This window comes from Zalophus californianus, chromosome 4 (genome assembly GCF_009762305.2).
Source record: "Zalophus californianus isolate mZalCal1 chromosome 4, mZalCal1.pri.v2, whole genome shotgun sequence".
NCBI lineage: Eukaryota > Metazoa > Chordata > Mammalia > Carnivora > Otariidae > Zalophus > Zalophus californianus.
The window spans coordinates 76,955,059-76,980,085 of record NC_045598.1 but is presented as its reverse complement, the minus strand read 5'-3'; the positions used below and the strand labels follow the sequence as shown (position 1 = coordinate 76,980,085).

The window sequence follows — 25,027 nt, the reverse complement described above, 5'->3', positions numbered from 1 at the left end:
GCATGATGTTCTTTTTTATTCTCCCAATCCGTTTCATGCTTTGTGATTTCCTAACTCCCAGTCTCAGATGTGAATTCTGCCTGTGCTACGAGGGGAAGGTATCTGCTACTAAAAAAAACATACACTCATGCTTAGAAAGGGGATGGGGTTTATAGTGGCCTTGTTCGTAGTATTTTCTTCAGAGATAGCCTGGTAGAGTGGCAAGAACCATGGCTTTGGTGCCTGACAGGGCTGGAATCAAATCCCATTTCTGATGGCCATTCCTCTTAGTTGGTAGAGGAATGACAATCCTTAGTTGACAGTCTGTGGCCTCACCTACGAAACGGATATGATGACAATACTCACCTCGAGAGTTCTTGTGAGGTATGGTAGAGTTCGTTCATTCCTTCATTCATTTATTTACTCATTCAACAAACGTTTGTCAGGTGCCTACTGGGTATTTCATCTAAAGCACTTGCCACACTGGGTGTACATGGTGGTCTCCACCATACGTGCTCTTTCTGTGCACCTCAGGGTTCCCCTCTCTAATCAGGGAATAATAATGCCCATCTCCTTATATTTTACAGGAGAATTAAAGAACATATGTAAAGCTTCTAGCACAATGCTTGCCATAAAAAGGGAGTTCATCTTCCTTCCACAAGCAGTTTTTCAAAAATTTGTCTATAAGAGCAACCTCTCTAAACAAAGTGAAAAACAAAATGGCTACTAGAAGAATTATAAGGAACTTGATGGGGTAAATGTAAAGAAGCGCCCCATTAAACATGAATGGCATGTGTGTGCTTGTAGGGGGTGGGGCATGGGGCAGAATGCACCCTCCAAATGACAGAATGGTCCAAAGAGATGCAAAGGGCAGGACTGTGGACAAGAACGGGAATACTAGAAGCATCCGCAATGCCCAGCTCTGGCTCTTTCTTCAGGTCCCCTATGGACCATGCATAATCACATTTTGGAAGAACCTCTGAAACATAAAAGAATGGATGGAGGAAACTTACTAGAAATTTTTTGTTATACTATTTCAAATGGCCTCAGCACTTCAGAGTTGATGATAGGCAGCTTGTTCTTAGAAAAGACATGTTTTAATCCCAGTGGGAATATGCATTACATCTCTGACCAACCTCTCCCCCTCCACCATCAGTTCTGATGCAAGTGTGTGTTTGGCAGTGGAGGGGAAGGGGGGAGGGAGGTGCTTGGACTCTACCTAGCTCACCATCCTTCACAAAGATGTGGCTGAAACATAGTGGTGGTATTTGGAGGACCACCCCCCCCCCAGGAAAATTCCCATTTGGAGTAGCTACACTGAAGCCTTGGAAAAGCCTGGGGACTCCCAGAAATACAGGGTGAGGAATTCGCTCATTGCTGGGAAGGAACCAACTTGCCAAGCCTTGCTGTTTTACAAATGTGTAGATAGATTTCTAGCTTTGTAAGTCCCGAGGTGTAATCAATATGAGTTGTATTGACAGCTCCTAGATTTAATGTGGAAAGGTGTAAACAAATCATTCCATACTGGTACCAAAAAGACAGGTGGCAGTTGTGATGATAGTATTCTGGAAATACAGTATTTTCTCAGCTGTCCAACAACATAAAAGACTAGGGCAGATGAGGCCAAGCAGTCCTGTTTAGGCCAGTGTTGCAAGTCCAGCCAACCAAAATGACATGCTGCTTTGAAAGGCTAGAAGCTGCGCCTAAGAAACTAAGTTTTAAGAACGAATTGGATCCTTCTTTATCTCATCTTAGTTTAGTTTTTTTTTTTTTTTAACCCTTCCTTCCCCCAGGACGTTTTCTCTGAATCAAAGTAAGAGCTAGAAGATTCCAAACCTGTGAAACTGAGTTTTTCACAAATGGCTGCGAAGCATGGTTCCTTTGCATGCATGATTGTGACTGGCCAGTCACGCAGCTTCGCAGCTTTGGAGAAGCACTTTGGGTAACAGAAAAATACCCTGGGGGAGAGCCTTTGAGCTTTGAATTGAAAATATGTGTCCTCAGCCAATATCCCACAACCAAAGAGGCCAAGAGAGCTTAGAGCCTGTGAATCTTCTATGGTTTTGCAGTGGGAAAGGATTAATATTTAGTCCTGTTAGGGGCAAATAGAATGGGAAACAAATGAGGAATTTGGGAAAAAATGCTGCATGTATGCAGGAGAAAATAATTGGGCGTGGAAATTAAAGTGATCTTTATACGGCATGAAAATGGTCTGATCTGCGTGCTGGAAGGGCTTGCCAGCCTTGTTGGAGCAGTTGTTGAAAAGGTGGTGCCTTCGTTTTGGCACCTCCCCTACAGCATTCAGCTCCCTCGCATCTGACAAGATCACTGTCCTAGGAGCCAGGTGATGTGGAAATTTACCATCCGTGTCTTGGTTACTCAGTCCTTTCTTGGAAGGATTTCTATCATTCACTATTCATTTTGTAACTAATTACCAAGTGAAAGTCAACTTGTATTGTGGGATGAAATATTGGTTAGAGAGACAGTAACCCAAATTAAGGAATTAATATTTAAAAGACAAAATCTAAGCATATACAGTTAATAAACTTGACAGATGAATACAGTGACAGGATCACTAAATTGATCATAAATTATAACTGCAATATCAGTATGGTTATTTCACCATATGGAATTTAATAGTTTACAAAGATGAGACGGTCTCCACAGTGAAGTAACTAGGTTGTGACTTCTTTCATTTAAATCTAGGCTACAGGAGATAGAAGCAGGGACATATTTTTGGCAGGATAACATGCACATCTGTATATTTTATACATCATTTTAAGTAAAAATAAGGGAAAGTTTGATATGTATGCATATATAATTTAAAACATTAAACTAACTCTGGTAACATATTAGGTATACTTAGTATGTAGCTACTTAGCGATCATTGGGTTATTTTTATCAATATAAGCAACCCAAATGGTATGATCAAACAGCATGAATAGATTTCTTTTAATCTGCTATTAAAGATTTTCATGCCAGTGTCCTTAGTCCAAGGAAAATAGGGATCAAAAGAATAAATAGTTCCTTCATCTACAATATGTAGAATCTGTTTGTTTCAGCTATTCAGTTCTTATTTAAAGCACTGTTTAGTTTTAGACTCATGAGTGAAATTTTGCTGTTATCTTTAGGCTCCTAACAGTATTGGCTTTGGGAAAGAGAGTGAAAGATCCATGATAATGACCAAATCAATAAGAGATGACATTCCTTCAACCCAAGAGAATCTGGTCAAGTGGGCTTTGGACAACGGCTATAGTCCAGTGACATCATATACAGTGGCTCCTGTGGCTAACAGATTCCATCTTCAGCTTGAAAACAATGGTAAGTGTGATTTTTTTTTTTTACTCAAGTAAAAATATCCACCAAATGAGGCTTTCCAATGAGGAACTCTCATTTCAGCTTATATGGTGCTGTTGTTCTGTTGTAAATTTTGATGATTCATTTGACTACTATAAAGCTTAAGGTTATCTAGAATTGTGATAGATTATTTTGAGGAAACGGTCTTTGGTACAGATTTCTCACTAACAGAGTTGATTGCATGTTGGAGAACTTCGTTGTAGATCAAATAATTCACTGTGATTACATTAGGAGCAAATTAGCCTGGATTCTTCTCTCAGAAGTGCCTGCTAATCACTTACAGCTGAGGTACAGCTGCTCCTACCACAGGGGAGAAGTCCTAGGTCAAGCTGTATCTTGCAGGACAGTAGTCACCAGGCACTTTCTCGATCTCACCCAGAGGGAACACAGGAGTTCTTACCCCAGTTGGATGGAGCAGAAAATGGAATATTAACAGGTTCTTGAGGTTTTTCCAGAGCCTTGTAGCTAGCGAGACTCAAATCCCAAGTTTTCTGATCCCCAGACCTGTTCCTTACCCCAGTGGTACTGCTACCAAGTGTGAGTACGGGCCACTTACTCACCGTTTCAGGGGGAAGTTGCTTAACCTCTGAGCCTCAGGTTCCTCCTCAGTAATATGGGAGAAAAAACAGGCCCTACCTCAAAGAGTTGTGAAGGTTTCTATCCACGTACAAATTAAACACCTTCTAAAGCTCTGATTTCTTTTGGATCCATACGGCTGTGCCATCTTTTTCCAAAAGATAGTATTGAAGGAGAGTTCATGTCCTCTGGTTATCTTCACTTCCTGCTCCCACTGAGGTGGACTGACCTCAGGCATTGGCTTTGAGACTGGATATGGACAACACTGGGAAAATTTTTCTTCCCTAAATTGTTGAAAATAGGACAGAACACTGAGCATTAATTATATGGAGATATGTCTCTCCCTTTCAAGGAGTAAGTGTGCCTAAGCAACTTTCTCTTTTCAGGACTAGGTCCTAAAAGGCCAGGATGCCTAGATAGCTGTTGGAATTTAGTAGGCAGAAAGGAGATGGCGAATAATTTTAAAATGCCAATATTGTTTCAAGAATTCCTTAGAGAAATTATTCTAAAGAATCTCTAGATTCAAGGGAGGTATTTCAGTGGCCCAATAATATATTGGGACAATAATGTTCTTATTCAAATCATAGATTTGTATAGCTTGTAGAGCCTTAGAAGTTATCTAGTCCAATGGTTCTCAACCTTGGGTGTACATTGGAACCATACAGAGAGCTTTAAACATATTAATGATTAGGTTCCACTCCAGAGAGTCTGATTTTTATTTGACCTGGGGTACAGCGTGGGTATAGGGAATTTTTTTCAGTTCCCCAAATAATTTTAATGTGCAGCCAAAGTAGAGAACTATTGATCTAATCCAACCTCAGTTTTAAAAATTAGAAAACCAAGACACAGAGAAATAAGCCATTGGCCCCAAGCCACTCAGTCAGTTAGAAAGAACACCAGGACTAGAATTCAGACTTCCAGATCCCCATCTCTTTTACACATTGCTTGTGAAGAGTCGTTTTACGCATGCCCATTCTGTGCTAGTTCCCCTTGTTCTTCCGTCTAATGATGATGATTGTGGCCTGGTATCAAACACTGACGATGTTTTGCCTTCTTCTTTCACCACCAGAGGAAATGAGAGATGAGGAAGTCCATACCATCCCTCCTGAGCTACGGATCTTGCTGGACCCTGTCGCCCTGCCTGCCCTGGAGAACCCACCCATCCGAGGAGGGGGAGGCCGAAATGGAGGTTTCCCCTTTCCCTTCCCTGACATCGCCAGGAGAGGCCAGAAGGAAGGAGGAGAAGATGGGATCCCCCGGCCAAAGGCCCCGGTCATCCCCAGCATACAACTGTTTCCTGATCCCACAGAGCCCGAGGAGGTGCAAGGGAACATGGAGGTTGCCCTGTCAGTCAGATGTGATGATGAGAAGATGATCGTGGCTGTAGAAAAAGATTCTTTTCAGGTCATTGCAATTTCTTAGAGAAGAGAAAGCCACCTCCTTTTCCCTCTTGCGCCAGTGTGTGTTAGTTATTTCCTTCTCTTTCTTTCACTTTTGAACTCTGGGGACTTGATACTGTTTTCTCAGTTGGATGGACTCACTTCCCCTTGGCTGGGAGTCTCACTCGGGTCCTGTTGTTCTCAGTTGAGGGGGGTTCCAGATCCTCATGTGTCAATATTTTGGTATTGAATTTCCAAGGCCAACAAACACAATCCTTGGTAGGTTGGGAGGAGGCGAGCAGGGAGGGGAAACGCAGGCCTCCAGCAACCAATACTGTATGGGAAGACTGGGCAAAACGTGCTCCCCGTGTGCTGCAGACCTGCCTGTGGGCCCCCCCTTTATGTCTTTGGTGGTGGTTGTTTCAGGCCAACAGCTACTCAGGGATGGAGCTCACCCTGTTGGATCCTACCTGCAAGGCCAAGATGAATGGCACCCACTTCATTTTGGAGTCTCCCCTGAATGGCTGTGGTACTCGTCACCGGCGGTCAGCCCCAGATGGTGTGGTTTACTATAATTCCGTGAGTGTTCTCCAAAACAAAGCTTGGCCCTTTGCCACAGCCTTGCCAGGTGTTACCTTAAAATTAGCCTTAAAGTTTCTATGACCATGAGCAGGGGCGTGTACCCCAGGCCTAAACAAAGCCAAGCGTCAGTTCTCAACAAAATGGGATGTACTTTGACCCTGAGTCTACACAACTGAGCTAACCAGCTACATGGTCTCTGTGGCCTCATTTGAGTTTTGTCCAGAGATGGGAGGACATCTCCTTTCCTCATGAACAAAAGAACCAAGAGAAATCCGAAAACGGCTCTCAAGAAATTATTAAGTCTCTCTCCACCTCTGAGAAAGATCTTACAATGAAGCAAATCAGGAGATTTGCTACTTTTGACGTTACCCAAAGCGAGATTACATAGATTTCCCCAATGATAACCCACTGCAATAGCTAACCTACACTTTTCAGAAATCCTTCTCGTCAGCTCATTCATCTAAATCTTTTTTCTTCAGATTAAGCCAATTCTTGCAGAAATATACACTAGGCAGTGAATATTAAAAGAATTTGAAACATGAAATTTCACAAGTACTTTATAGTGTTAATTTTGCGGTTCAGGTTATACTTTTGACGGCAAAAATAAGGCTCATAAATCCCCGAGTTCAGCTTTGGCATGGGACAGGGTGGGTGGGACTGTCATTCATGTCCGTCCCACTGCCCTTCAGTAGATGCACTTGACCCATCCAGAAGAAAGACTGGAGATCAGGTGCTCTGTCAGGGTGGCTCACGTGGGCACTGACTCTCCTATGGACCCAAGTTTATTATTCTTCAGACATAGAGTGTTTGAGCTGGAAAGAACCTTCAGATGATCTCATTCAACTTCCTCATTTCACAGGTGAGGAAATTGAACTCCCGGGAATTAAGAGACTTGCTTAGATTTGAGGAACTAGTTAATGGCAGAGCCAGGACTGAATCCAGCTTCCTGACCTCTCATCCACTAATCTTTCCCTGACACCAGGCTGGCCCAGCTAATCTCCCTTTGTTACTGGAATCATTTATTAACCTTTGACCTCTATGATGAACACCCTCCTGCCAATTCCAACACTAAATTTTCTTACATTATCCAGTTTTTCCAGATGTAATGAATGGCATATATCACTGATATACTTGATTTTGGAATTTTAAATTTATGACTAAATTAACACCAATAAGAGGCTATGGTAATCTGTTAAGTGAAACAAACAAACAAACAAACAAAAATTTGCCTCGGAAGAGAAAGGTGTATCTTAAGCCCTTAAAATCCCTTTCTTCTCATGGGGTGTGTGTGTGTGTGTGTGTGTGTGTGTGTGTGTGTGTGTGTGTGTGTGTGTGTGTGTGTGTGTGTGTGTATGTATGTATATTATGATGATGATACGTAGGGTAAGCAATGTCCTGGGTACTTGGCTTCAATTCCATCAATACTTCTTCCTGCAGAACTGGTAAAGAATGGAGAAGTGGTTTTCCTACATTCCCTTCCCATGCTCTTCCCTTCAGTGAATATTGTAGCTGTTCCAATTATAACTGTAGCAATTTTCTGACTTAATACATATTTTTGTTTTGCACCATATTCAAAAATCTAAGCCCATGAAATAAAACCAAACAAAAAATGTGAGTATTCTCTAAATGCAAAGAAATTAAGATTTTATTTATGGAGTCATGGTCCTCAGGTGAATTTTACATGTTATCTAGAACTAACCTAGGAATAGTCATTTCAACTAACATTAAGATAGATTGTCATAGATAAAAACATGATTCTTTCCTGCATCTGTACCATACACAAAGATATGGGGGAGGAAATGAGGAAAAGATAGAGGAGTACAGAGAAAAGATGAGGAGACTAGCTCAATAGTAAACATTAGGTACTTAGTTTCCAACTCACACTTTATACAAATCTTGATGGGTACAAATAAGAAAAGTTCTTTGAATTAGCTTGCTCTTAGTATTTGTTAGAATTTTTGATGTAAAGAGAAGCCCCCCTCCCTTCCAGTGTAGACTGGCCTACTGACAACCCCGTTCAGCCCTATTTCAGTGCCTAGTTTTTTCCCACTGTTTGAAACGTCTTATTTTTCACAAGGAAAAACGCATATTTTAGTTCAAGTCTTAATTGGAATGTATGTTGGGTTTCTCTTTATTTTTAATCTCTTTGAAGGTAGAATCCTAAGAAAACTTGGAGTTTTGTTGGTTTTTTTTAAGTTCAGATTTTCAGTTTGCATCTGAATTATTACATGGGTGTTTGTGTGAGGTAGAACCAAATCATTGATTTGGTGTCTTAACAACACTGTGCTTTCTTTGCCTTTTAGATTGTGATACAGGTTCCGTCACCTGGAGATAGTAGTGGCTGGCCAGATGGTTATGAAGATTTGGAGTCAGGCGATAATGGATTTCCAGGAGATATGGATGAAGGTGATACCTCCTTCTTCAGCCGACCTGAAATTGTGGTGGTACGTGTTCGTTTGCAGCAGGTAGTTTGTGAGAATGTTGTCTTTTTGGTTGGCCCTAGTTAGGGACTAGCGGGTGGTGGTGGGGGGGGGTGGCGGGGGGGAGGCGGGCGGAGAATGGATGTTCTTTAAAGACCAAAGCTTACAAAGTTCCAGGGTCTTCATCCTTGATTTGACTGGGATTTATCTCTGTTTTGTTTGTTTGTTTGTTTTCCCCAGTTTAATTGCAGCCTGCGGCAGGTGGGGAATCCCAATAGCTTCCAGGACCCACCCAACAGAAACATCACTTTCAACATGGAGCTGTACAACACTGACCTCTTTCTCGTGCCCTCTCAGGGGGTCTTCTCCGTGGCAGAGAATGGACACGTTTATGTTGAGGTATGAGACCTGGACATTAGCCTTGGGCTTTTAGGTTAGGGCGGAATTGTCATAGCTCCTGGGGCAGAGCCAAGGTGCCTGCAGCAGAAGACCTCATCATGTTCTTCCCTGTGGCCATTAACCAGCTCTCCTTGAGGGCTTGGCTCAGAAAATGCATCCAGGTTGATTTCTGACCAAAGTAAGACATTGCAGGATTTGCTACATGGGGAGAGCGTTTTACAGATGAATGCTTTTTTAAAAAATCGGTGGTGTGATGGGGCACCTGGGTGGCTCAGTCGGTTAAGCGTCTGCCTTTGGCTCGGGTCATGATCCCAGGGTCCTGGGATTGAGTCCTGCATCAGGCTCCTTGCTCAGCAGAGAGCCTGCTTCTCCCTTTCTCCCTCTGCCTGTAGCTCCCCCCGCTTGTACTCTCTCTCTGTCAAATAAATAAACTAAAATAAAAAAATCAGTGGTGTGAATTCTACTAATAAAGCCCCGTTCTTGCTTGTCATTAGCTTTTTTGGAACAGTGGTTCAGTAGTTGCAGTGTCAGAGTTAACCAGGAACATTTCACACCACCTCACATGGTACCACAGTGAAATGCTGCGTGCTACCCTATCTCATGAAAATTAAGGTTTTTTTAGATCATTATCTAAATGTATCTATAAATGCAGTAAGCTGTTCCATATATGTAATGGTAATGATTATGCATAGCATAAGTTTGTGGAATAACTATAAAAATATTAGGTAGTGGTAGTAGGAATGAAGTAATAACAGCTAATATTTGTTGCAGATTTATTTTATGCCAAACTTGGTTATAATTATTGTAGTAATTTACTCTTCAAAGCAGTCCGATGAGACAAGACTATTGATATCCCCATTTTAGGGGTGAGGAAATTGAGGCACAAACTTGTCTAAGGTCAGACAGTAACTAGTGGAGTTCAGAGTAGGTCCATACTCAGGTTGTCTGGCTCAAGAGCCCACTCGATGCTATTATCATTTATCCTCAAATTGCCATTTAAAGAGGAGAAAATATGACCACTTAGCAGTGCAAATATCCAGGTTTAGATTAGATTCTAGGATATCTGCTGGTCTTACAGGAACATCATCTTCTCCTGAGCTAGTTTTGGGGCTAAACTGCAAGCTAGTGTTCTACTTTACTGGGCGAGGAGTGAGAAGCTTACGGGGTCGAAATGGGATGCTTCCATAAGTTGAAAGTGACTTCAGAGCACATATTTCTATTTCAGAAAGATAAATAACTCTCACATTTGTTCAGATTCTGGGATAGAGCCCACTGGCTCTAGACATTTTCCTGGATCTCTCCTCTTTTTTGATTCCCTGTTTTGAGAGGTCTTCTCTTTCTTTGGGTATACCTTCTTTCTCCACTGGGGAAAATATACTGCTTTCTACATGCTGTTCCTAATTATAGATCACTTCTTATCCAAGAGCATTATTTTCTTCTTGCATTTCTGGCTGCACAATCCATCTGTGTGCATTTGGGCAGTGACTCTCTGTCATGCCCTGGGTTTTAGGGGCCCTGCTTAACTGCAGTTTGTTCTTTTCCAAATGTGTACCCAGCTCTGCTAATTTATGGCTTTGCTGCTCTATGCTAATCACTGGCCAGTCTTCCTCCTGTATCCTACCCTGGGAGTTTTGGTTTTTTCTCCCCAGTCCACCCAGTGCTGCTTACTTGAAATTCTTTTTTTCCCTTATTTTCACATTTATATCTTTTCATATATCATCTGTATTTTTCATAGTTAAATTTAGTCAAAGACATTGTGAAATGATGAAAAAGAAATGGACTGAATCTATTTGCTACCATTTTATTTATTTATTTTATTTTAATTTTTTTAAGGATTTTATTCATTTGACAGAGAGACACAGTGAGAGAGAGAGAACACAAGCAAGGGGAGAGGCAGAGGGAGAAGCAGGCTCCCCACTGAGCGGGGAGCCCGATGCGGGGCTCGATCCCAGGATCCTGGGACCATGACCTGAGCTGAAGGCAGACACTTAACGACTGAGCCACTCCCAGGCGCCCCTATTTGCTACCATTTTAAATATCAGGTGTACTGAGAGTTTGAGGAGGGTGGTATATGTTTTAAACAGCTTTATTTTAAAGTTGTTTAAAACCACCTAAAATTGGGGCGCCTGGGTGGCTCAGTCATTAAGCGTCTGCCTTGGGCTCAGGTCATGATCCCAGTGTCCTGGGATCGAGCCCCGCATCGGGCTCTCTGCTCAGTGGGGAGTCTGCTTCTCCCTCTCCCTCTGTTTGTGTTCCCTCTCTTCCTGTCTCTCTCTGTCAAATAAATAAATAAAATATTTTTTAAAAAACCACCTAAAATCGAGAATCTGTAAATATTTTGCAAAATAAAATAGCAGCCACACCTAATCTTTGTTTCTGTTTGGATACCAATGCTGGTAAGAAAATTTTTTTATTTAAGTAAAACTTACTGAATCATTGGTTTGGCCTAGAAAACTATTACCAAGTTTCTTCTCCCAGCCATCCTTATCACACCCCCAGAATCCTGTTCCTTCTAGACCATATCCTTTCCTTTAATCCAAGACATTACTGATTTTGCCACGTGGTCTTTGGTCATCTCTGGGTGATAGTTGGTCACGTCATGGCAGCTTTTCTGTTAGTTCATTTGTCTTGGGGCATTAAAAAGAGCTGTTTATAACCCCCCAAATTTAAATCTAGAATAGTACTGCTGATTACAGCTGTCGTGTATTGACTAGCTGGGAACTGTGTTGTTTGCGGGTAATTGTGACTTTACAGATCCTCACAATAATTGTTTCTAGTTGGTATTGGTGCCCTTCTTCTGTATGGGAGGAAGCTGAGGCTCAGAGTTCACAGGCCATGAGCCACACAATTTCCTGAGGCTTGTCTCCCTCTGAGACCTGTAGTCCTTCTACTACTCATTTCTAGGCCATTTTATTTTTTTACAAGATTTATTTATTTATCTGAGTGGGGGAGAGGCAGAGAAAGAGGGAAGAGAATCCAAGCAGACTTCACGCTCAGCGCAGAGTCCGATGCAAGGTTCGTTCTCACGACCTGAACCGAAACGAAGAGGCAGCCACTTAACTGACTGTGCCCACCCTCCCCCGCCCAGGGCATTTTAGATTAAAGGACTTGCTGATAATATTTTTTCCTCTAAAACAACTTTTTGGGATACCTTAGAGTTTCTCCCATTACATGCTTTCTTTGAGATTCGAGAAAAGATTTACATTTCTTCTTCTGTCTACATGTTTGCATTGTGGGTTCTGAGTTCATGTTAAAGGGTACTTTTTAGTAATAGGATATATGTAATTTGCCATCTTTCCCAGATAAAATATCTTATTTTTCAGAAATATTGGCAAAATAATGATGTGTGAATATTTGCAGACTCCCAAACACTACTTCCTAGAAAGATTTCCCACCAGGTGTTCTCCCAAGGCCACATGGTGGGTTTGGTTGAATCACCCCTGTGGCTACAGTGAAATAGTAAAGAGAAAATGGGCTTGAAGTTGGAAGACCTGGGTTTGAGGCTTGGTTTTATCCGGTGCTTCCCAGGTAGGATTTTGAACGAGTCGTCTATCCTGTATGTTCATTTTTTCCTCCAAAATGGGGTTGAAACTCTTTATCTCACAGTCAGAGGGATTGAGCTTTAAAGCGCCGCGTGACATAATGACAATCAGCTTCATTGCTGAGTGTCTTGGCCTTACCGCGGAGGGATCTTTCAAAATAGGGCTGTGTCCTCAGAGCCCCATGCGATGTCAGGGGTTTCCCCTGGGTTCCCAGGATGGAAAGTGTGTTTATATCTCCATGCCTTTTGAAAGGCTTTTGGGGCTATTGGCTTATGGTTAAGGACTAACTTTATTTCTAAAGTGTTTATGTTTATTTTGATCCTAAGTTTAGGCAGGGAATGAAGCATGAGGGGAAAGGCAGTTCACGCAGCGATCCGTGTGTCGCCAAATGGAGAATCCACTCTGGCCTGGGGATTTTAGCTGCGTTCAGGAGAGTTGAGGTTTGAATTCTGTTTATACTTGGCCAAACACCACTTCCTGTTTCTAAAGAAAAGAACCTTAACAAGGTTTGGACAGAGCCCATACAAATGTTTTGTAAGAGGGAAGTATAATGAGTTGGAAACATTTCCAGATTAGATTTCCCTTAAAATACCCTTGGGCTTAAAGAGTGAAGGGAGAGTACTTGGCAAGGCCTGGTTTGGACCTGTGAGCAGCTAGGACACTTTGCCAGGCTTGTGATCGCCACCAGATTGTACGGTCCCGGACACCAAAGCCTGTAGGCCAGCTCTGCCTGCTTGCTATGAAGCAGGACTTGACATGAATCTGCAGTTTTACTGCAAGGTTTTAGGCTCATTCTGACTTGTGGCAGTTTAGAAGTTCAGTCCTCTCTGCCTAGGTTAAATAGATTCTGCCTCTGTACTTTATTTTTCGAGCAGCTTTGAAAAATAGCTTGCTTTACAGGTGGTACACTATTGAGACATGACACAGTATTATGACATTAGGTGCTTTGTCTGTTGGTGTTTTGTTTATTTTGGAAATCCACTTTAGGTGCATGCTATGCCTTTATTTTTATCTCCCAGAGGACTTATGGGAGGTTGAAGAGACTTAATTCATCTTGTATTGGAATCTTCCAGACTGGCATTTGAACTAAATAATTCACTGTCATCATCCATACCAAGTTTAGATGGAAAGCATCTTTTTTCAATGAGTATTTATTACTTTTGTAATTAGAAAGAAGACTATTATGTTATGAAAATAAAGCAGTGTCCCTCATCAGAAGCCCCGTGTTGTGCCTAAAGTAAAAGTGAGATGCCAACAATTGAGTTCTGATTGCTCTTTCTGTTCTTTTGTAGGTATCTGTTACAAAGGCTGACCAAGAATTGGGATTTGCCATCCAAACGTGCTTTATCTCTCCATATTCAAACCCTGATAGGATGTCTGATTACACCATCATTGAAAACATTTGTCCTAAAGACGAATCTGTGAAATTTTACAATCCCAAGAGGGTGCACTTTCCTGTCCCACAAGCTGAGATGGACAAGAAGCGATTCAGCTTTGTGTTTAAGTCCATTTTCAACACCTCACTGCTCTTTCTACAATGTGAGCTCACATTGTGCACCAAGAAGGAGAAAGACCCCCAGAAGTTACCTAAGGTTAGCGGGCCTTCATCCATCTCTGTGTTATTTTGACATTTTTAGGTGAGGCAATGATCTACCGGAGAAGTTTAATCACGAGTTATTGCAGGTTGAGGTTTTTGGTTTGGGAACTGCCCAATTGAAGTAATAAAATCTGTGTTAGCAGGGAACCATGAGTTTTATGGAGTCTTAGAGAATAAATCCTGACAGTATGACTTTTTTTTTCCATGCATGCTACTTAGTAGTATCTTACAAATGATAAATCAAGACTGTTTTCCATTGAGGGAGAGGTCTGGCTTTATCTTTGCAATTCAGATAGTGTGCGGTGCCAAAAGTACAGAGAGCCGAAAGGACAAGTTCAGTGTGAGGATTAATTTTTCCAGGTCCTGCTGAGACTTGTATTGCAATTGTTTTTTGACCTTCTCTGTGTGAATTATAAGGTTGACTTGTCCCAGGAGGACTTCTAAGGGAAACTAACAAATATTTTAATTTTTCTCAGCTTCATATTTGTTCATCATGTTTGCCTCATATCCCTCCCCATATTGAACCCAGTACATTCTATTGCCACAACAGAAATCAGAACACTTTGACCTTGTTGGAATGGCCGTGTAGAGGGAAATCTGCAAGGTTGATGACAATACCTCATTAGTTGACCTTGTGCAAGAAAGGTGTCTTCTGCCATAGTTTTGTTTCTGTGATCTGCCATGATTATTTATAATTCCGTATGGGCACTTCTTCTGTAATTATCTCATGCAGTGTCAGCTGACTTATAAAACTTTTGTAGTCACATATCAGTCAGTGTCTAAAACTAATGATTGTGCAGTATCAATAAATGTATGTTTGGAATTCTCTCTTAATATATAGGTTGTAAGATAGAGGTACAGAGGGAGGAGGAAAAATTATATTATTGGATAGATTACCACCGATCTGAATGCTTTACACTGTTATATTCCCCTGGGCATCCATTCCTCTGACAACGCCAAAGAAAATTTTATACTACATATGAAAATGTAGCAAATCTGATCATAATCATTTGGGAGCATGAATGTATAAGATGATTCAGACTATGTTCTTTAGGTTGCTTTTGGAAACATTGATGCCTTAGCCTTGTAGACATTCATCTTCCAGGGACCACCTCCCCATGGTAGAGAGTCCTGGGGAAGCTGAATGCTTGACTGTGGACACAGCTGCTCCCTGCAGCCAGAGGATGACTTTTAGGAGCTAGAGATCTAGGAGGGGAGGCCTGGCAGTTTCTAGGGGTCTTTACTGTCGGCTTGGTTGTTATCTCTCTCTGAGCCTGGCCTGGCACCATCCGTAGCATGTTAGTGTGTGAATATTAGTCCTAATATTTTCCTCCATAACATTCTATGGAGAGCTCTAAGTCCCAGTGGATGACATGGAATGTGACCCTAAACCTAAAGTCCCTATTTACAGCCAAGGCACGAGAAACAGGAAAGGGCATGAGGACTGAGAAGGAAGGCATGCTGCTTACTAACAAGACTTGAAGCGAGTCCCCCGACCTCTCAGAATCTGCATGGCTTCATCTGGAAGAGTGAAATAATAGTACCTGGCTTCCCTTGGGAACAGAGGAACAAAGGAGACAGTAGATTTGACAATAGTCCGCCATTTATAGAGCAGTGGCTTCAGATGAGCTGTTACCACTGTCTCTGTGTTTACTGCTTGTAGTTAATATTTCCACAGTTCTAGTGACTTCTCAGATGATAACACAGAGCCAAAGAATCTTTCTAGGAGGAGTTCTCAAAGATCGCTGAGTCCAGCCTGGCCCTTAGTTGATGAAACTAAGGCTGGAGTTGAGTATCTTGTCCAGGGTCGAGCTGTGAGTTGGGTGTACAATCGTTGACCCTTACTTAACTGAAGAACTGATAGCACAGTAAGCAGGTTTTTCCTAAAATGCAAATCTTTTCAATAATGAGGCCTTTCCACAGACAATCTGTTGTTTCCCTGTGCAAGAGGCTTGTTGTAAAGGCCTTTCTCTGGGCTTTGAGGGAGAGGAGGTTGTCTTCTTATAATCCGCTGCTCAGAGCAGCAATGACAGTAAAGCCAAAAGACTTTGCTCTTTTGTGATTTGAAATTTATTAGCTTTGGGGGATGGCTTGCTATAGGCTTTTTAAAAGATAGATCTATTTCTTAACAACAAAAGCAAGTAGATGTCATTTACGTTAGTTTCCCCTATTGATGAGCGTAGACAAGGAACGAAAGTTATTTTAAAGAAAAAGGTAGGAGTGTGATCACACTTTTTAAAAACAGGTATACCGGGCTTGAGCATGCTAATTCTAAGTTTGGGGCCTGAAAATAACTGGAAACAACTGTTCTCATGGTCCCCACACGTGGGTACAATTCCCCAGGGCTCCAGTTTGGAACACTGTAGCAGACGACCCTGGAAAGCATCATTTTGAATGAGCCTATACCAGGATTTAAAAAATCAAACAAACTGGACAACATGATTATCTTTTTGGACAACAAATGTAAAATCTGTCACTTTCATAAGGCAGCACATGAAGTTTCCCACAATCACAAATCACAAACAGGAACCATTTATGTGAAGCCAGCTTGGTGAAGGGCCAACGCTCATCATATAGTTTCTTTACTTTTCAGACTAAATAACACTAAAACCTCTAGTTGTTTTGTGGGAAGATGGGGAAGAAAAGCAGTGTTTATAAGCCATCCAGTGATATTTGAACCTTCAAGTGCAGCTGAGACTATCCTGGGTCTGCCACAATATCTCCCAGATTATTTACGGTTCTTTGGAAAACACCCAGATCTTCTGTTTTTCTGTGGTAAACAGCTGTGAGCTGTCTGATAAGGGGTGCAGGACAACTGTGCAGGCCAAGCGGGTGCAGGCTCTTCAGAGTGACCCCTGACCCTGCTTTGCTCTGCCTCTCTGCAGTGTGTGCCCCCGGATGAAGCCTGCACCTCACTGGACGCCTCAATGATCTGGGCCATGATGCAGAATAAGAAGACATTCACCAAGCCCCTCGCTGTGATCCACCAGCAAGTAGAGGCTAAAGGTGCGCTTTGGGAGGCTCAGTCAGAGAATAGGGGCCTGAGGTCTGCTCCTTTTAAGAAGGTCCAGTATTAAAACAATGAAAAAGAAGCAGTAGCTCCAATACTGTAAATCAAAGTACAGTTGTATTCAAAAGATACATTAAGGGCCGGGGCGCCTGGGGGGGCTCAGTCGGTTAAGCATCTGGCTTCAGCTCAGGTCATGACCTCAGGGTCGTGGGATCGAGTCCTGAGTTGGGCTTCTCACTCAGAAGGGAGTCTGCTTCTCCCTCTCCCTCTGCCTCTGCTTTCATGCATGCGCACACGCGTGTGCGCGCGCTCTCTCTCAAATAAATAAAATATATAAAAAAAATAAGTTTAAGGGCCAATTAGTAACTTTAGAAAAGGATTTTTGCCAAAGGAGCCTTTTATAGAGTTGGGTCTGCTCTGCCTTATGGCTGAGTTATTAGTGATAGGTTTGCCAACGATTTCCTCTTTTAAATATTAGATCAGAGTCAAAGTTGTCCCTATCCCGATGTCACTCTCCCTTGCCATTCAAATATCTTCCTCAAGTATGCAGGGAAGCCTCCGAGGTCCTCCTCGCATGCCAGGATTGAACAGCCCACAGCCCATCTTTCATGATCTACTAGTGGTGTTTGTGCTGAGTACAAGCAGTCCCAGGGCTGTGTCCAGATCGCAGATGCCTTTGTTGGGGGGAGGGTGTTGTGTTTGTGAATACCATCCATCTTAGGTCAGAGCAGAAGAAAGGTTGAGAACTACTGTCCAAATGCATTTTTATAATTCAGGTTTCAAAATTGTACACAGTCACATTTGTTGCTCGAAGCCAAGGGTGCCTCTTCCTACACACATAGGAGCATTCAGCAGTCTGCACTTTCTTGTAGGAGAAAAGGAAGGGTGCCGTCCTAGGAGGTGTGGCCTCAGGTGACCAGGCAAGGCAAAGCCAGACCTGGTGTAGGCCAAGTCAGCCAAACCAATAGAGAAGCAGAGCTGGGCTCCATGGGAGTATTAGGAATAGACCTGAGGCCCTGGTGACTGTGGAGAGCCTCTGATGGGACGGGCATCACGACTGAAGGGCACGGACGGGCAAGAACACATCAGGCAGCTGGCAGCATCTGGGGGGGTGGAGCCAAAGGCACATTCGGGCTATCTGGGCAGCTACATTTGTTACTAAAAACAACCTATGACTACCTAGAAACATTGTCTAAGGGTGCCAACCTAAGAGAGGTCTGGGAGAGTAAAAGTGGATTCCTAGCCTCTGGGGTTAGATCTTTCAGGGCTAGGTCTCTGGGGCCTCCTTCCACCACCCCGAGGGGCAGAGGAGAAGCACAGCACTGGAGCCTTGATAAGAGCCAGCAAGCATCCTATCTCCAGTTGGTGAGCATTGGCTGGGAGACCTGCTGGGTGGAGCTGCTACCACGTCTAGGCTCGGGGGCAGCCCTGGGATGGCCTTTCTGATCTAAGCACTGTTGGATTTGACCAGGCCAGGCCTCAGGGGCTAATAGAATAATCACACAGTACCTGATAGAGAGGCACGTGGATGCTGTCTATTTTGTTCTTTGGTGGAGTGACCTTTGTGAAAATAGCAGTGCCATTCTTGCTGACATATCTGGTGGTGGCATCTGCCCTTCTCCTAGGGGCATGCTCACTTTGGAAAGGCAAGAGAGTGTAGTGGGGAGGGTGTGGCTTAGAGTCAGGAGCCTGGAGCACAGCTCTTTCCCTGCTAACTGGCTGTGGGACTTTGGAGATCTCTCCTTCTGTCCTTGACTTTCATTTTCTATATCTGGAAAAGGAAGGGTTTAGACCAGATGGCTTCTAGAGACCCTTTCAGCTATAACACTCAGCTCTACCGTTTGAAGAAGCCAAATAGATTTTAATTCATTTCCCAGTCATCCCGAAAGGGGTGTGAAACGTACATAGTAGATGTTCATTAGTTCTTCAGCAACACCTTTTGTTGTTGCTGTTTGTTTTACTTTGAATGATTGGTTTTCAACCATTTGAAACAGTGAACCAGCCAGTCCTTCTTTAAATGGATTGCCCGGGAGCACCTAGGTGGCTCAGTTGGTTAAATATCCAACTCTTGGTCTCAGCTCTGGTCTTGATCTCAGCTGAGGTCTTGATCACAGGGTCATGAGTTCAAGCCCTGCATTGGGCTCCATGGAGCCTACTTTAAAAAAAAAACAAAACTGTTTTGTGTTTTTTTTAATTTATTGCCCAAAGAGTTCCCTGTTTATTGGGTCCAGGGGAAGGAAATAAGTGAATTAATTGGGTTGCAAAGTATATCACAATCGGGCAACAGCTGGCTGCATTTTGTACTGCGAAAGTGGTTTAACAGTAACAACTGCTACCTCGTACTCCATCTGTTTACTCTTACCTATTTCCAGAGATAGAGTTCTGTGGGTAACTGATGGCAGCAGCTTGCTTTTTTTTCTATGCCCGACAATAATTGGGCATTAATACTGCAGTAGTATAACCTCTAGTAATTCATGCATGCTTCTTTCAAGTTTGGTGTTATTTTTCTAAGTAATTCCTCTTGTAAATTAGGTAGTTACTTTTATTTAAACTTAGTGTAATTATCCTGAAAGTTCAGTGTTCTTTTACATAAAATTTCAAGAGGAAAGTTTTACCAAATATCAAAGCAGTTTCACGAGATTTGCTAATGGAGAGTAGCTTTTAGTGGAGAAGCGTGCAGTGAAGAAAGTTCATTGCTTAGGTTTGTTAAACAAATGCAGGTTAGACTATGGCCATCTTCCCAGGGGCTTTGTGCAGATGTGCTTTCTAACTGCACCGAGTGGCGTCGGTTTTCTGGCAGTTTTCAGCTCTGTGAGTGACTCCTCCCACCTTTTATGTTTATTTTCTTTTGACTCTGAAATCATTTCTCCATGAGGCAGGCCACTGGAGTCTGTGCTTTCCCTCTGCCTCTCAGTGAATTGGAATAGTCACTTGAAGTGGGAATGTGACCATTTGCCTAACAGCATTAGTTTATTTGAATAATAACAGGGTCATGATCATTCTTCCTGCCAGCTTTGTGTGTTACTGTTGTAAGCCACAGATACTACAGTATCTCCAGAAGTATCTCTTACTGGAATGAATTTTAGGGATAAAAATTGCTCAAGCAGTGGGATGTTTCACTGTCCTCTTTTAACCACACAGATTCTCTTTGAAGGCTGTGCCAAAGTTCCAGGTCTCCACGGTCGTTTGGTCCCTCTTATTTTTCAACACTTGGGTTTTCTGGGGCAATAGCAGATAAAGTCTCTGGTTATTGGCTTCACAGCCAAGCTGAGAGCTGCTCTGTAGCTCCCAGTACCAATGGCGTGGACACATTTCAGGTGGTGTTTCTTCCTTCTGTGGACAGAGAGAATGGGCCAAGACTAAATAACTCTGGGTCCCTCCTCTGGGCCACCATCTTTAATGGAACTTGCCCGAACTTCTACAGCATGTAGCCACCATCTCAGTCCCTTGGGAACCAGCACTGGGTTAACATTCTTTTGCTGCCAAAACTCTCAACAGTAGATGACGGTGCTGGTGGTGATGATAGTCATAGAAATGACAACAATGATTATCTCACATTTACTGAGCATTTACTTGGTACAAGGCTCTGTGCTAAATGCTTTGTGTGGATCCTCGTATTTAATCCTCATAGCCCTTCTGTGAGGCAAGTATAGAGCAAGAATAAGTAACTTGACCAAGGTCACACCACATATAAATAAATGGTGGATCTGGGATTCAAATCCAGGCACTTTGATTCCACAGTTCGTGCCTTTCTAAACCCTTGGGCTTATGCTAGGTGGAAGGTTGATTCTAGTTTTTAATAAACTACAAGCAACACAGGCATCTATCTCTTGACCTCCCCCTCCTACCTCTTCTCCTGTTCATGCCATACATGTCACATTGGCGTTCAAGTTCACACCCAAATACTCTAATTGACTGTGAACTGGAAAGATGAAGAATTTTGGGGAAAAAGTCTGTTCTCCAGAGGGTAAGATGGAAGCTGTTTAAGAGAGTCTTAAAATTTAGAAGTTCTGTGACTTTGAATTGTAACTCACAAGAAAAGCCCAGAAAACACGAATACTTTATGCATATTATGGTTTATGGCAAAACAATTAAAATAGTTGAGGTAGTGCCATCCTACCATATTTTCTGAAATATTTTGAAGTATAGGCATGTTAGTGCGGTTTGCTTTGGATGCTGTGACCATTTTTGTGGCATTTGAGAACAGTAGGGCTTACACAATAAAAACGGCTATACCACGTCAGTGATAATTTTTTGAGAACGGTGAAAGGGAAAAGTTACCATTTTTCTGAAATTTAGGGCACATATAAAAAAGTGAGTGAGAAAGAACAATAAACATCATCCCCAAATAGGCCATGATTTATGTACGATATGTAATTCTTAGCAAGTTAAATGTTCAAAATACTGAATTTCCACTACATAACTTTTCAAAAGTAAGTGTGCTCAGGACAGCACCTGGCATATCATGGGCACTCAGTAAATATTAATTTCCTTTCCTTCCTCTTAACCTCTCAGCCAAACTAGGATTTTGGGGAGAGTAGGGGTGGATGGGGAATGAAAGGGAAAGTTGTGAACGTCAGTTGGAAGTTCATCCAAGAGAGGCATTACTTTTTGGAACACAATTTGATTTTTCCAGAACAAAAATACTCTAATGCACCCAGCCAGGTTTTGTCCTCAGGCGGAGGTAGAGATGAGGAGAAGCTGAGGAGAAAGATGGTAGAAATGCTTAATGGACAGACTAAGTCATTCAGTCTTTATCCAAGGGAGAGGGGTATCACAGGGACTTTTTACTTTGGAATATATATATCAACTATATACAAAAATAGAATAGTAGAATGAAGTCCCATGAACCCTCCTTCTGGCTTCAACAACTACCCATTTATGGCCAAACTTGTTTTATCACTTTCTGTCCCTAGATTGTTTTGAAGGAAATCCAGACATTTCATCTCATCCATAAATATTCCAGTATGCACCTCTAAAAGTTAAGAACCACTGAAAGATTGGGGTGCCCGGCTGGCTCAGTTGGTGGAGCATGCAACTCTTGATCTCAGGGTTGTGGGGTTGAGCCCCATGCTGGGTGTGGAGATTACTTAGAAAAAATAAAATCTTAAAAAAAAAAGAGCTCTTGGGTAAGGAACCAATGATCAGATCATTTAGGAAGACTACCCTGAAAGCAGCATGAAGTTTGGTTTTGGGGAGATGTACACAGTAATAAGATATACATGACAATTATGCTTATTCCAAAAAATGTTTATTGGTACCTATTATATGCCAGGCATACAGTAAACACATTACCCTGTCTGTAAGGCCTTTACACTGTCATGCAGGGGTTCACAACCTTGACTCTGTTGATGCTTTTGAGCTGGATAACTCTTTGTTATAGAGGGCTGTCCTGTGCATTGTAGGATTTTGAATAGCATCCTTGGCCTCTACCCACTAGATGCCCATAGCCAACCCCCCCCACTACCCATTGTGACAACCCCACATGTCTCCAGACATTTCCAAATGTCCTGGTAGGGTGTGGGGGCGCAAAAATCACCCTAGATAAGAACCACTGATCAAGTGGAAGGGTGCAGATAAGTGACCAGGCAATTGCAGTGAATGCCATAAATACTGAAAGAACCCAGAGAAGGGGATTGTTTACAGTGAAGTTAATAAAAACTATATGTTGAAAGAGATCTGCGCAGAGGCCTCTCTTCATCTCCCTATCTCTCACTCTTTGCCAAACACCAATAGATGTGGGTACCGAGTAGGCACCTTGTTTCCCTGCGGGCCTGCTCGATCCTATCATGTTTAGGAGAACTGAATTGAAAGCTGGAAGCTGAAAGCTGTGGTCAGTTACTCATGCATAACCCCAGAAATATCCCATCTATGAAAACCATGCCTAACCATCTGAGGAGGGAAATTTGGTTCTAGAGGCAGACCGAAATTTGCTCAAGAGTATATGAAGAGATTTAATTCAGAATGTTGATTATAGTTTGTTCTTTCTGCAAATAAATCTCTATTGTTAACATTCTCTTTGCAGCAATAGCAAGGGTTCCTTTCTTACAATTCTACCCTTAAACCAAAAGTAAATATTGCTGTGTTCCCCTGTTTTCCTTTCAGCGTGCCAGCTCGATTACAGGGTTCCGGTGGAGATCAGACTCCTTTAGTCATACACAGGGGTTATTGGGAATTTTTGGAACAAAAAAGAGGATAAAATCCTATAACCTTAGTGCTGAAGCTTGTACTTGTTATTGTTTATGGAGGAACTTCACCCAGGGGAAATAAGAAACAACTGTTTCTATTTAGCCCTGAGAGAAGTCCCCTATTTGGGGTGGGGGAGAAGGATTAGATCATAGCATAAGTCCATTAAGAATTTTAAAACAATGCCATCCATCACACAGGCCTTGCTCTAAAACCCACATTCTCACATGTGAGGTCTCCTTAAGGGAGAGTCATTATTTAAAACCACTTAGGGATTCTGAGTGACAAAGTTCGGCCATGGGCGGTTGATCGGATGGAACTCTTCCCAGAAGTGTGGATATTTCTCACTATGATGAACACTATAGAGACCTTTAAATGCCTTTGGACTTAGTTCAGTGAATCCAACCACCGCTTCTTGGAAGTAGAATTTTGTGGTTAGATACCCCTACTTCATAGGGTTCTCGGGAGTTTAAAACGAGAAAATCTAAGTGAAGGCTTTTTGTCAGTTGTAAAACACTACACACGTATAAATGGAAGGCATCACCGTCATTATTTTATCTCTGCCAATAGGCTGGTGGGACCAAACCCTCTGGAGACAGTCTCCTGTGTTATTTTGTAGTTGGTGAGTGTTCTGCATACTGAAATATATTTTCTTAAAAAAAGAAGAAAGATTTTCTTAAAAGCTTTCACAGTTATTTTAATTTTAGTAATTTTATTTAAGTACAACCTGTGCCACCACGTTGCACAACTCTGGGGGGCACCATTCCGTTGTGGTGGCTTTGCTTCATCCCATAGCATTCCTTCCCCTAGAGCTGGACCCGAACACTCCATGCTGCAGGAATGGAGGTAGCCCAGCTGAGGTGGTTAATCCTGAGAATTTACGATCCTATGTAGCTTCTTTATTTCTATAAACACGACCTCAAATGCCCCTGGTTTGGTCAGTTTTTCACAATTTCTTTTGCTCCACTGTGGATTCCAACACAAGGTATGTGTTCCTTCTTCACTGAATGAAAATGGAGATGAAAAGAGACGCACTGAACACTCACCACTTGCCACTCGAAAGGGCAGGGGTGGAGTGTGTCCCAGGACACAGCACACTTTTTCTGGGAAGGGCCAGCTGGTGAGTGTTTCGGGTCTGTTCCTCGAACAGTGCCTGCCCTGATGACTCCGGGCTGCTCCTACAGCATTGTAGGCATGGACAATATACAAATGATGCATGTGGTTATGTTCAAAGAAAACTTTATTTATGGAATTTATTTATGGAATAGGTTTAACTTGCACATACTTTTCATATGTCATAAAATTTTATTCTTTGGGTTTTTTTTTTTTTTCCAGTCACTTAGAAATACAGAATGTACTCTTAGTTCACAAGCCATACAAAAATAAGTATTGGGCCATGATACAGCCATCCCGCTGCGTGCCCCACCCCCCGTCCCGGTCTGTGCTATTCTCACTCTGAGTCACAAGTAGCTTCTTAATCAGTGCTCCCCTGCTAAGGACAGAGCAACACTCCCCAGTCATGTAGCCTCCGAAGCAGAATCTGGAATTTGGGTTCAGCCCCTGCCCTGATGCTTTCCAGCTGTGACCTTGGGCAAGTCACATGATAGCAGAGTCTCAGGATGCTCGTTTGTAAAATAGTGATAAGAATTCTTTTTCTGCCTCTCTCACAGGGCTGGTGTGAAAGTCAAATGAGATTTGAACATGAAAGCATTATAGAAATGTCAAAGCATACAAGCACTGTTGTATAGCCTTGTTCCCAGCTCCCTTTCTTGTCTCCATTGTCAACATTCTACTCATCCTTCACTGATTTCTGGCAGGCCTGTTCCATGCTAGGCTGAGCCCTGGGATGTCCAGATGAGTAAGAACTAGACCCTGCCCTCCGGGCAGAAAAGAACCTAGAGAATTACGATGTGCTGGAGTATATGTAGGACAACCGAGGGGTGGAATGAGCCACCTGGGTAGAGACTGGCCCTGCTGGGGTGGAGGTTGGAGGGAGAGTC

At 42.5% G+C, this 25,027-nt stretch overlaps 1 protein-coding gene across 9 annotated transcripts in view; it reads left to right on the top strand.

Annotated features, from left to right (window-relative positions):
• The window catches only part of TGFBR3 (transforming growth factor beta receptor 3), a 200,504-nt gene that overhangs the window by 155,869 nt on the left and 19,608 nt on the right, over positions 1-25,027 (top strand). For all 9 annotated transcript variants that reach the window (XM_027588651.2, XM_027589059.2, XM_027588972.2 and 6 more), the window contains 7 exons: positions 3,111-3,300; positions 4,982-5,316; positions 5,718-5,870; positions 8,177-8,317; positions 8,534-8,692; positions 13,527-13,826; positions 16,717-16,837. In XM_027588651.2, the coding sequence (XP_027444452.1) occupies positions 3,111-3,300; positions 4,982-5,316; positions 5,718-5,870; positions 8,177-8,317; positions 8,534-8,692; positions 13,527-13,826; positions 16,717-16,837 (1,399 nt within the window). The remainder of the gene's footprint in view (positions 1-3,110; positions 3,301-4,981; positions 5,317-5,717; positions 5,871-8,176; positions 8,318-8,533; positions 8,693-13,526; positions 13,827-16,716; positions 16,838-25,027) is intronic.